Below are 13,045 nucleotides of genomic sequence, written 5' to 3'. Positions count from 1 at the left end.
CTGTGGCCTTCTTTATATCCACAGTATTGTGCAGTAAGCCCAGCAAGAACTTTGTGTGAACAATCAGAAGCCTACAGCTTTCCAAACAAAAAATTCTGCCCTACTTTGATCTAACTGTTGGGAAGAAATTGTGGTTTCCTGACATTTGGGAATTAGCAAGTAAGCCAGGGCAAAAACATGCTTGCAAGTCTGAAGCGCATGTAACAAACCAAGGCCATAATATCCCATATCCCATATCCCATATCCCTCGCTAACACCCATCCCCAAAACTGCAGTGTGCTTAGCATCCTTCTGCTGGGGAGCAATGACAGCCTCCATTTTTTTTTTCCTCTGCTGACTCCTTTAATATTTAAAAGGACAGCTGCTCCAACTGTATCTATCCATCCTTGCCTATGTACATATGGTCACAGTTACCAGTCTCCTTCTCCTTTCTCCTCATAATTGCCCCTGAACAAGCAGGGTGCCACTTTGCTTCCCCTGACACACTCACAAGAGCATCAGCCAGCCCAGAACTAGAGACAGGTCCCACAAGGAAACCCACCAGAAGTGCACTGGTGCTTCCTGTGGTTTCCACAAGGCTTCTGAGAAAAACACAATTCTGTCTGTGGCCCCAAGTGTGCCAGAGGCAGGCAATAAAAAAGGCGCTTGTGTCCCTGTGGCAGGGTTCCAGCATCCTGCCCAGCATTTCAAGTGCTCTGCGTGCTATCAGCGCTGCCTCTCAGGCCTGATAAGGAACAGGCCACTGACAGCCGATTGAAATGGAGAGAAAGGACTTCATTGACTTCAGCAGGCCTCAAACAGACTCAAGTGTCCTCTCCTGACCCCTCTCAAGCCATCTGGAAAAATGGCTCATAAGCTTGTCTCTGCCCACAGAGAGCAGATCCAATAGCCCAGTCTGGATGGGGGGAAGTGGCTGTTTGCAAGACAGACCACTTTTTAAATGCTAAAACAGGACGGGCTCAAAACTGAGTTTTTAGACATCTCAGATGTCAGCTGCATTTCTGCAGCATGACACTTGCCTGTTGCCAGTGGCAGGTCTTTTCAGGAAGTCCTGTACTTGTTGTTATGTATTGTTTAAAACAAACAAACCCACAGCAGAACTAACCAATTACAGCACGTCACTTTTTGCACTGACCCTAGTAATGGGAGCAGAAAGGATGGACCACCTCAATTCCACTCTGCTACAGGTCTATGGAGTGATTCCCAAATGCTGTATCCACATATTCAAAACTCAGAAGGTTGTGCACCACAGTAGCTTCTGCACAGAAGGGAGAGAGCAGAGGTCGTGTTGGTTTTGAAAAGGCTGAAAGGACACGGAAGGATTCTGACAGCAGCGCCACTGTCCTCTGCTCAGAGTGCTTGTTCCACACGACCATTTCCCAATATCTGTGAGTTCGGTAATTATATTTGCAATATTCTCTTCTCTACCTTTTTCTCTTCCTTCTGTTTCCCCCCACCAATCCTGCAGCAATCCTAGCTGCAAATCCTCACTTGCTTTAGAAATCATCAGTGAAAAGCCTTGAATTCCAGCACCTTCGAAATCATCCACTGAAAGTTCAGGCACACCCGTACATCACAGTAATGTCTGAAAGATCTCACACCCTTCAAGAGGCACCAACCCCACTGTATAAAACAGGCCCTGAAGTCCAGACTAGGAAATACAAAACAAAATACTTACCTTATGTGAGAATGTGAGAAACATTTATTTACCACTTTATGCTTTTCCTAGACATGAAAAAATCCTGACAACCATTCTATGGATGCTGCTTTACAAAAGCAAAGGGAAGAATCATTCTCGCACTGGGCCAAGGGACATGCAGAGTCATACAGAGGCAAAAACATTACTGCTAGCTTTTCTTCAAAGCGGTGGGAGAGTTAACATCAAGGACTTGTTTCCCGTCATTCCTCTCCTTCCTTTTTTATGAGGCTATCCAGGGATATGGTCACAAAATTAGATCAGCTCTGTGGGGAGGCTTCATGACTGGCCACCACTTAGAGGTATCGGTCATTGTTCCGTACCTGTTTCTGCTCCTCTGACTTAGGGAGGGAGGGAGGGAAGGAAGGAAGGAATTAAAAAAGCAGAGCACTGACCTGTCTCCAGTTAGTGGCATAATGACATGTGCCTGGGTAGAAAACACGATGAATGAGAGTCTCATCTTGGGGCTTTAGGAAACGGAAAGAAAGCAAAAACACATTTCAGATAAACATACAGACGCACAACGTTTCATCCACTTATTCAGGTCTCATTCACATGATCTTTATCCTCCAGCTTCCTAGGAACGTCCTTTTGAACTACATACTCAAAATGAGGAGTTAAAGCATTTTTGCCCAGCCTCTCTTTAGCCAGGTGCTCGGGAAACAAAGCTGCAGAATTATTGCTCTCTCTCACATGACTAGTCTCCAGTGATGTGGCCAGCCCACGCATGGAAGGTAAGGCACATCCTATGGAACTGGCAGGGCCTCTGGTGCAACACCACAGCAGGGACACTACTCGGGCCCCTCGTGCTCCCCTGGGTACCAACCAGCCACACTTCCCATATCTGAAACTGACCCGACAGTTTCCCCTTCTCATTCACGATGACACCATGTCTTATTTTCAACTCTTTTTAAGTTTATCAAATCCCGTCACAGAAGCGGTGCCTATGGACTGTCTCAGCCCTGAGACAGCAGCCTGCAGGGTGTTCCAGAGTGAGACCGCCTTCATTTCTCTCATCAGAGAGTTGTGACACTTGAAAACTCCTTCCCTAAAAGCATCCAGAGAAATGTCAATGCTGTATCAATTGATTTTATTCAGGAATTCCATTTTTTTTTTTATTATTTGTTTTTCAGAAGGTAACCTGTCTCTTTGCACAAGGTTACACAGAATCATATCTAATTAGCAGTGGAGAACAGGAGTTGGATGATGCTCTGTTGGCCCAAGACAGGAATTTTGCCAAGGTAAGTTGTAACATTTCTCCTGTATGATTTTAAATTTTATTCATCACAGTTTTAATGTACTCACCAACTCTGTAATTTACTATATATGAGTATCAGCATTAATTACTCAGGTTACATTAGTAAGGACTTAACACTGGAAAAGCTGAATGACCATATGTTTTCAGTTTACTGATGTCAATGATGCAACTTAAAATTATCGAGGGAATGTAAGTACTGCAAGTCTGCCCGGAACTGCACAGACCTTGGGTTTCAGATCCAGGCTTGCAGTCTGTCCATAATGGCTCTGCATACCAGAATCCCAGAGGCTCTAAATTTAACCAGAATTGAAACCAAGGGATTATCAACCTTTTGAGCCGCCAAACAAAACCAATCCCAACCTCTGGTAACTGCACTGCTGCCTACTGATTTCTGCGAGGCTTCCCTGCTGGAGCTGCACCCCCACGTGCAGTACCCTCCACGTTATGTTCTACCCAGCTTTTCTTCAGGATCCCCACAGAACCGTTCTCTCCAAAGCCAGCCCATCCATGCTCCCCTGTGAGCATCAGGACCCTGGGGCGGGAATACAGCCAGACCTCCACATGAGTGTTGCAAGAGGGAGTGTCACTTGGCTGGAGAAGATGCTGAACTGAAAGATTTCCACTGAACTCCTTCCACTCTCTCAGGAGGGGCAAATATTCTACCACCTACCCAAACAAGTCCTGCTCCGGTATCGGGCTCTCTTTTTCCTTTTTTTTTTTGGTTTTTTTTTTTTTGTTTTTTGTAATTCCAGAGCTCTCAAAACAACTTTTTACATAAGTTTACAGAAGATTTGCTTTTGACAAGATGAAAATAAGCAATATTTAATGATAAAAGCCTAATGTATCCTTTTTTTAGCAAGCCAAGATTACAACTGCACTCTGCGCTTGGTTTTCCTCAGCACAACCTACTACATCACCTCTTCCTGTGCGTGATAGGGGATTTCTTTGGTTTATTCTGGATTTTGTTGTAGGGTTTTTTAAAGCAAAGCACTGCAGTCCTCTGCTGTTTGTACAGAGCAGTCAGCTGGGATTCACAGCAGCTATTTCAAGAGGAGCTGGACTTGCCCCACAACACTCTAACAAAGTTGATTATAAGTATGTAAGCATGATTATATGTAACAAATGCACTGTTATATGGTACAGGCTTCCTCTGCATTTGAGCTTTAACACTGCTCTCTTTCTTTTGACCTGCACTATATATTTACACCTGTGTTTACGTATGTTCAAGACTGCTTCTTTACACACATCTCCAAACACAGAATTTGAGCAGTGCTCCATCAGAAACCAGGCACACGGTATATTGAAAAACAAATTTAAAAAACCATCAAATCACATCTGAGAGTAATTAAAGAAACATATCTCCATCTTTTTGAAGAGCTCCATGCACAAGAAAATAAAGTAAAAGTTTCCAATATTTTCCAGCAATTTGGGTCTTAGAAGCTAAACTTCTAATCTGTTTGTGGAACACATCCCCTGAGCTTGCAAAAGCACGGGGGCCGGTGTGGGAGGGGGGTTATCACAGCCCAGAATTACCCCAGCATCACCTCGGTTGTCACAAGCAGCACCACGCACCTCACAAATCTTTCTGTCAGCTGATGTACAAAATCAAATATCTCTCGCCAGTTCGTCGCCACACTCCCAGACCTAGAAGAGAAAACCAGAGCACATCAGCGGCCTGATCTGTGGTGAAATTTCGGGGAGAAAGTGACAATATTCGCTGCTCTAGGCACCTCGAGGTACCGCCAGCCCTCGTTGATAAGTCTGCAGCCCGGACCCCGCTCCCCCCTCGCCCTGAGGGCGATTGCGGCCGCCCAACTTCCCCACACAAACCCGGCCGCGGAGGGGCGGGCGGCAAATGCTGCTGCCGCTCGCTTTTCCAGCACCGCCGGCCGCAAACGCACCTCCGCCGGGGGAACTTCCAAGGGCCCCTCTCCACATCCCCTCAGGAGGTCCGGGCAGGATTCCCGAACTTCCCGCCGAGCCCCTCTCGATGCGTTTCCCGCCGCTTCCCTTCACAGTCTCCCCGCCGTGCGCGCCCCCTCAGAGCCTCTCGCGCCGCCTCAGGGCGTCTCGCGCCCCCTCAGAGCCTCTCGCGCCCCCTCAGCGCCCTCCGCGCGCGCGCCCCATCAGAGCCCCTCGCGCCCCCTCAGCGCCCTCCGCGCGCGCGCCCCCTCAGAGCCCCTCGCGGCCCCCTCGCGCCCCCTCAGAGCCCCGCGCGCCCCCTCAGAGTCCCTCGCGCCCCCTCAGAGTCTCTCGCGCCCCCCTCAGCGCCCCCTCAGCGCCCCCCGCGCGCCCCTCGCGCCCCCCTCAGCGCCCCCCGCGCGCTCGCTGTTCAGCCCCAAGCAGCGCCCGAACAAAAGCGGCGCCACCGCCCCGATCCCCGATGGCGGCGATCCCCCGTCCCCGCTCCCGGCTCCCTCCCCGCTTACTTGTCCAACACGAAGTACATATCGAAGGCTCCGTGGCACGACGGCTCGCCCGCAGCCGGCGCGGCGCCGGCAGGCAGCAGCAGCAGCAGCAGCGGCAGCAGCAGTAAGGGCACGGCCCCGGCCATGGAGCCTGCGGGCGGCGGAGAGCGCAGGCGGGCGCCGCCGTCCTGCCGCTCGCCGGAGTGGCCGCTCCTCTCCGCCGCCACCGCGGCTGGCCCGGCCCGGCCCGGCCCGGCCCTGCCTCCCTCTCTTCCTCCCTCCCTCCCTCCCTCCCCGCGGCGGCGGCGGCGGCGGCGGCTGGGGCGGGGGACAGGGCGGGCGGGCTCGCACCGCCCCCGCTCGCCCGGCCCGTGCGTCCCCCTGGCGTCCCCTCATCCGCGGCAGGCGCGCTCCGCTCCGTGCTGCTGCTGCCAGCGCTGCCAGACAGCAAGCCCCAAATAAATGCGGTGTTGAGGGGGCTTGGGGGTTGCACAAACGCCACGGAATTGTGATTTTGAAACAGGAGAAGCCCCGTCCTAACCGTGATCGTGTGTCTCCCACAGGCTGTGGAGGTGAATCAGACTGCTCTAAGGATCTTGCTCTTCCCTCCGCAGGAGGAGATGAGGAAGTCAGTCATCCTGCTGGAGAGTTTCCCTTCCATCTCACTTCATCCCCGTTCCTGCTGTCTCTGGACCGTTCGCTGTAGCCACAGCACTCTGACCTGACACATCCGTGTCACAGTGCCTTCTCCATGCCGATCCTAACGCCAAGCCTCCCTATGATGCAAGTTGGAAACTTTACCAAAGCCTGTGGACCGGCAGTGAATAATGTCAGCCAGAGATCTGGCTCACAAAGTTCTTAATGCCCTGGAGCTAGCAAGGCCAAAGGGTAAGCAAGCGGTGTTTTACAGTCTCCGTGGATACACAAAACATGGAAGATTAAGGACAGAGCAGCCTGGGCTTTGCCAAAGACACAGCCAAAAGAAAGGCTGTGCAGAGGCGTGTGAGACAACAGAGGAAGCTTGCCTGAGCTTCCCAAAACCAGCTGCACTCCAGCTTTCCAAGCTGCACGAGGCCACCCCGAGCCCCAGGAGCACTCGCCTTGCCTGGGAATACGTGTCATGTTATCCAGATGTTGGAAATCTTGCTTCAAGAGCATGTGACCCAGTGTTTGGAATGACCTCCACTGCCAGTTCACTCTTTACTTGTTTCCACGTGTGTGAATTCCTCTTTTAGCCTGTGGTTTCTGCTGAAGAAGCAGATAAATCATGGCTGTTTTGCTGGAATGGCTGGCCAAGAGGGAGATAGGCACGTAGGACATACAGGGCAGGGGCTCATGACTGTTTGGCATCATTCACACAAGGGCTGGAGCCTCCTTTCCTGGTTCCCAGAACTGGTTTGCTGATGCTTGGCTCTCTCCCCACCCTCTTCCAGGGGGGACCAGGGAGAAACCGCCCTCAGTCATTTAAAACAGAGCTCTTAAAAAAATAGAGCTCCAATGTAAGCCAGCATTAGAGGCAGAAGTTTTCACGTGGACGGTCGATGTGCAAATGGACACAAGTTCACTTCCAAGGTTTCCTGCAGAGAAAGTAGTAAACAGAGCAGCTTACAGCACCTTTGGGGTTATACAGCTCCTTGCTTCATCTCCAGCACTTGCAGATGATTTCCCCACATGTTGTCTCTCAACATCAATCCACTCCCAACTTCTTTTTGGCCTAGGCTGCTCAGGAAGACCTCAGGCAAATGGTGCCAAAGCGAACCTGTCATATTTGGTGAGTGAGCAGTTGGAAGGAAAAGTCATCCTTGGTGTAACCTGGCTGTGAGCCTGGCCCTGCTCCTGGGTCCTCAGGAATATTGCAGCAGAAAGGAGGTGCCTGGAGGGAAGTCCTTCAGTGCCATGGTGCGATGGCCTCAGGACTGGAGTGGCTTGGTGGGCACACAGGCTGCCTTTTGCATGGACTGCAGAGAGTCAGGAAGGCTTTGGTACTTGATAAATCCACTTGAGGTCCAGGATACCTCTGCCTAACAGCTGTGAGCCAGCCTGCTTTCTTCAGGATGCTCAGTGATTGCCAGCAGTTGGAAAAATGAAACTTGGGCGTGTTTGTGTGTGCGGCTGCAGTGATGATTAATTAAATCTCCTTTCTGACTCGAGTCTCGGGGTTGCCCTTCTGCCAAAGGATCCAGGGGCAGCATGGAACAAGACAGCTACACATCACTGGCACCAGCCAGCGCTTCCAGACACCCTGAGCTATGCACACCCGAGGACAGGTGATGGTGATGGGAGGCCTTGAGCCAGGGAAGCTCATAGAAAAATATTTTTCATCTCCCCTCACAGGATATGAACCACACATGGAAGTGTTACGCTTTGTAAAAGGAAAGAGAAACCAGAGGGACTCCAGCAGTTACACAACGTGCAGGGCCTGTTTGAGAGCTGCTTCCTGGAGGATTAGCTACAAATCCTTGTTCCCTTTACAGCTGTAGCCTTGTGTCTGTGTGCATCCTGTGAAGCAGTATAGAAATGAATAAATAAAAAGGACAGCATTAAGTAACACAGGAACTCTCGTGTCCATGTGGTATTGCCTGCATCATCCAGATGGAAAGTATCTGTCTAGACAAATCTGGGAATTATGCAAGCTCAGAATTCCTGAATAGCTCTTCCTTTCCAATATCGTGCAACATTTGCATTACCCAGTGAAAATACACACAGAAACACAGGGGGGAAAGAAACCCTTCTATTCCAACAGCCAGGAAACCAAAATGCTAGGAGCATGTTGGATGAGAGAAGATAAATGTGGGACTGTGGAGCGGTGTCCCTGCTGTGTGCACGCTGACTCATCCCTGAGGAGCCAGGATCGGCCCTGGTGCCCACTCCTGTCTCAGCAGGAGTGGAGCAGGCTCTGTTGAGCTTCTTGTGCTTCTCTGCTGCCCTGGACAAGGCGCAGAGCCGCTTGTTTCCACTTTTCCAGAGCTCTTTGTTTCCACGGTGCTCAGGCAAGCAGAAGGAATGAAAACAAAGAGGCAAAGATGGGCTGTCCTGCTGCAAACCACAACAGCATAAAAATAAATCGCTTTTGGCCTGGGACAAAAGCAGGACAGAAAACATGGAAATCCCGCTCTGGCCCAGGAGCTGCTGCTGGCTCTGAGCAACGCCCAGGGATCACCAGGACTGGAGTTTAGCACAACTCTAGAGTTGTAGTGACCCTTTTTGGTATTCTTGGGAAACAACGGCCCAGCCAGAGGAGACAGAAGAACGGAGCAGGCAGGAACTCTCCCTGCAGGGCAGTGCAGCCCAGGGAAAGGATGACACAATTCTCAATAGTGTATGAAAAACCTAATTTTTTAAAAAGCACAGGTCATGAGGGTGTGAATTCTGTCCTGCCAGGTTGGGGAAGGACCAAAGAGCAGCCGGGAGGCTGAGTGATAAAGCAGCTGCTTGTCCCACTGTCTGGGGGCAGTCAGGGCAATATTTCTGCAGGGCTGCAGCAGGACATCGTGCCTGAGCCACCGTTGGATCAGCAGCCCGGAAAGCAGATGTGCGAATTTCCTGTCCTTGATGATGATGGGCCCTAATTACGCCAGAGCTGTGGCAGTGTCCTTTCTTGTGCATGACCCCTAATTTGGTTTTGTGAAGTCATCTGTGCCAGGTTCTTCCGGCTGCAAGGCTGGGGTGAGTGACAGTCACGAAGAGCCGTGTGCTCTCTCTGCCCAAACACCTGGCCCGTGCTTTGGACAAGCAAAATTCAGCTGGGAACAAACTAAATCCAGGCAACCCACTGGGATTTGGGCCAGTTGCTTGGCTTGTCTTACCTCTTGCAGGTTATCATGCCTGCTGACAGGGAGCTGTGTGCTGGGGGGAACATTCCAAGACAGGTGTCTTGGAGGCACTCAGCAGAGAGCAGCACTTAAGAGAGGCTGTTTACTTGTGGGGGGGTGAATTTTGAGTTTGGGGGAAAAAACACTCCCCTTTATTTTTTCACCAGGGAGATCCCTTTCCTGTTATTGCTGCTGGTGCTTTTTTCAACTTTTCATCATTCTTTTCCATGATTGTGCCAGTTTATTTGGGTTTTTCTTTCCCCTTTTTTTCCTCTTTTTCTTTTCCCCTCATAATTTGAGAAGTTCCCCAATTTTGAAGATTTCCAGCAAAGCATTTATTTAGTTTATGTATTTAAAGAGAGGCTTTTATAAATTTGGAAGGGGCTTTTTGGATGGCTTTGTGGAGAGGTTTTCAGATTTTTTTCTTGTGTAACATTTTGAGGAAGCCTCTTGGGGTTTAGAATTTTTATGTCTATTTTTTTCTTCCCTTCCTTTCCCCAGGAGCTCTTTGTGTAAATAGGCATTTGTCTTTTTGTATAGATCCTGCTTGCTCCTGAGCCCAGCTGCACCCCCAGGAAGAGTTCCTTGCTCCCTGACTGTGGGACTCTGATTAATCTGTACTAGCAGCCCCCATCTCTGGGATTCCCAAGCCTGGGCATCACCCGGGCTTGCTGCTGCTGGGAGAGGCTGGTGCTGGGGCATTTGGCACAGAGGTGCTGTGGACGTTTGCAGGGCACTGAGAGGTGGAGATCCTGCTCCCAGGACATCAGGGATGCTGCTGTTCTGAGGGAGATGTGCTGCTGGCACAGGTCTGGCCTGTGGGAACCTGATGGAGGGAAGAGCTGGAGCAGGAGGGTTTGGGGCTGTGTAGCACCAAGAGGAGCAGGTGGAGAGATGCTAGCCTTTTGGTGGAGCTTCTGCAGTGACCTGCCTGCAGATGAGAGCCAGGGCACAAAGGAAGAGAGCTGTCTGGAGGTGGTGCTGCCATGGAAGGGGATGGAGGCTCCACAGGGGGCTAGGTGGCAGCTTGTGCCACCTGGAAGCTGGAGAAGGGCTCTGAGCATGCTTTTTGTAGCAAGTGAGAGAGGAGCACTGTGGAGTGAGGCTCTGGGTGCTGGGCATGCAGAGTAGGGGAACTGGAGAGCCCCTGGGAGGGGTCAAACAGCTCCAAGGAATGCATGAGCAGGTCCTTGTGGCACGGCTCGTGTGGGAAGATCAGAACTTGCAGCTGTCCCTTCTGGTCCAGGACGCCATGTGGACATGGGGGTGGATGGGTCTGGGACCACTGCCAGAAGGATTGCCCTCCGTGGGTGCAAAGCTCCTCAGGGGCAGGCTGGCTGTGTGCCTGAGGCTGGGAGAGGCGTGCAGCAGGGGAATTTTGTCACCCCACAGCTAGAGCTGAGCACTGGGGCAGGACAGCCAGCCTGGCTCTGGTATCACAGTCACAGGATATTCTGAGTTGGAAGGGACCCCTGAGGATCACCGAGTCCAGTTCTTGAGTCAATGGCCCATATGGGGATGGAACCCACAACCCTGGCATTTTAAGCACCAGGGTCTGAAGAGCTGAGCTACTTTGGGGTCAGCTCCTTTGGGATTTTAAGGCATGACTGGCGTTTTGATCTGGTCTTGGTTTTTGCCATGCTTTGAGCAGGAGGTAAAACAATCCAAGGTACTTTGCAACCCAATTGTGTGATTTTCCTTTCTGCCTGTTACACCTGGTGCAGCACCATTCCACTGCCCTGTGTAATTTCAGGTTAGGGAACATTGGTACACCAAACCCTGGCTAGACTGTCTGGAGAATGTGCCTGGGGAAACAGAGCATTCAGAAGGTGGGATGGGATTTTTATTGCAGTCAGCTCTGGCTGTGCTGCTGTCAGACTGCAGGGCAGGAAGGGTGAGTGTGGCAGTGTTTGCAGGCTGACTCACGGCCCTGCCTGCTTATTCACCAGCCAAATCACGCCGGTGACTTGGGTACATCAGCCTGCCCTGTTCTTGTGAGCTGCTCCCCTGGCTGCTGATGACAAGTGTTTCTGATCATCTCTGTGACTGCTGGCCTTAGGACAGGAGAGCAGCAGCTGGGATGTGTCCTATCTGGCTGGTGTTTACATCTGTGTGATTCTCAATTACCTTTTCCTCAATTTCTCCACATGTGAAAAGTGTAACTTGTATGCACTCATGTCCTGTGGTCTGCAATACAGGGTTTTATCCTTTTCTCTTCTTCCTATATCTGGGTAGTTAAGATGGGTGGAGGTGGAACTATGTTGACTGGATTGCAGGCTTCATTTTCTGCAGTGCTGCTGGCAGAGCAGCAAATGCTGCAAGGGCAGGGAGGGTCGTGTCCCTTCCCCTGGGGACAGGCTGGTGAAGCAGCTCAGCAAAGACTTTGTTTTCATGGATCAGGCTTAGCAGGGTGTAGAAGATGGTGTGCTTAACCTTGCTTTTGGGAGACAGAGCTGCCACACAGTAAAAGCCACAAGAAGAGAGCTGGAGTACTGAACTGTCATCCCCCATGGGGCAGTATTTCCATGCTCATATTTAATTCTTGTGCCTGTAAGAAGGCCTTTTAAAGGAAATGTTTTGCTCAGCAAAGCTAACCAAGAAGCAAAAGAGCTCATGCTACAATGGTACCATAGCACCCTAACCCAAGACACCTGTAGTGAGGCAGGTTAAGCAGGAAGGGCCTTCAGTCCCTGCTGAGGAGATGCAAAGATGTGGTTTAGTTCCTTGGAAAACTAATTTCCTGAGTCAGAGACAGAGATGAGTCGGTGTGTGGTCACCTGGGCAGCTCACCTCGTGGCACAGACAAGTCATGGTGCCTCAGCTCCTCAGTAGCTTCCTGCCAGTCCTGTGCTCTTCCTCTGCTCAGGAGCACTTACTTGTTTTGTTTTCTGTTTCAGGATTTTGTGCTACTGCCCTCGCAAGAACCATTGGAACCAGCTGCACTTCGGAGAATGAGCCAGAGTCACCATGGGCTTGGAAAGGTAGTGGGAGAGACACAGAGAGCAAAAGAAATGGGACATGATGTCAGCTGAAGTGAGTGGGCAGGCGGTCCAGGTAAGCAGAGTTTGTTTGGAAGAAGTCTAGTGCTCTGCAATTAGAGTTATGCCCTTAGAAATAGAGTTTACTTGGAGGCTCATCAGCAAGGATCAGTGTGCCAGTGATGTTTGCTCCCTTCAGGACTGTGTTGCCATCTCAGCGTGTATTCCCAGCACCTTTCCCAGTTCCCTGCCTGCCCCCTGAGTGCTTGCTCAGGCTGGAAGCATGGGAAATGGCAGTGGGTTCACCACAGTTTGACTGGGAGAGGTGAGCAGTGTGCACCCCTGAGTTTGCTGGCTCAGCATGTTTTGTCCCTTTCATTTTGGAGCGGCTTTGCAGTGCAAGGTTGGCCCCAGGCAGAAGTTACAGAGACAGCACAGCTACTCTGAGCTAGAAACATGGCAACTGTTCGTCAGTGCTGTCTGTCCTTATCTACAGGAAGTAGGGAATAACCCCCATAAATCCTCTCCTATGTATCAAACCCTCCTGAGCTCAGCTCTTGTGAGCCATGTCACGATCCCGGGTGAGCAGCAGGGAAAGGTACAGCTGAGTCACCAGCAGGGAGTCAGCACCTTGCAGCCTCAGGGGAGCTGTTTGTGCCCACACATCAGCCTGCTCTGTCCTTGCCTTCAGACACATTGTGCACACCTTCCCAGATGGGCAGGTGACATCAGTGCCAGGTGTGACATTGGGTGTGCACATCAGTAACACGTTTGAGTGAGGATGCTGAGGGGGGGTGGTGCTGTCTGAGGGATCAACAAGAGCATGGCTTTGAGAGATCCAGGTCCCCTAAAGATTGCTAGCCAGAGTGGGCATGTGTTAGCAGCTGTGGCAC

The 13,045-nt window shown here is 51.1% G+C and overlaps 1 protein-coding gene across 1 annotated transcript in view; it reads right to left on the bottom strand.

Annotated features, from left to right (window-relative positions):
• The window catches only part of ANTXR2 (ANTXR cell adhesion molecule 2), a 76,681-nt gene extending 71,069 nt beyond the window's left edge, over nucleotides 1–5,612 (bottom strand). The window contains exons 1-3 of the mRNA XM_056489570.1: nucleotides 5,384–5,612; nucleotides 4,527–4,598; nucleotides 2,092–2,163 (exon numbers count right to left, since the gene is read on the bottom strand). Coding sequence (XP_056345545.1) covers nucleotides 2,092–2,163; nucleotides 4,527–4,598; nucleotides 5,384–5,508 — 269 coding nt within the window. The 5' untranslated portion in view covers nucleotides 5,509–5,612. The remainder of the gene's footprint in view (nucleotides 1–2,091; nucleotides 2,164–4,526; nucleotides 4,599–5,383) is intronic.
• Nucleotides 5,613–13,045: the final 7,433 nt, after the last annotated feature.

Source organism: Oenanthe melanoleuca, chromosome 4 (assembly GCF_029582105.1).
Source record: "Oenanthe melanoleuca isolate GR-GAL-2019-014 chromosome 4, OMel1.0, whole genome shotgun sequence".
Taxonomy (NCBI): domain Eukaryota; kingdom Metazoa; phylum Chordata; class Aves; order Passeriformes; family Muscicapidae; genus Oenanthe; species Oenanthe melanoleuca.
The sequence above is the reverse complement of the archived record's forward strand: the minus strand, read 5'-3'. Positions and strand labels throughout refer to the sequence as shown.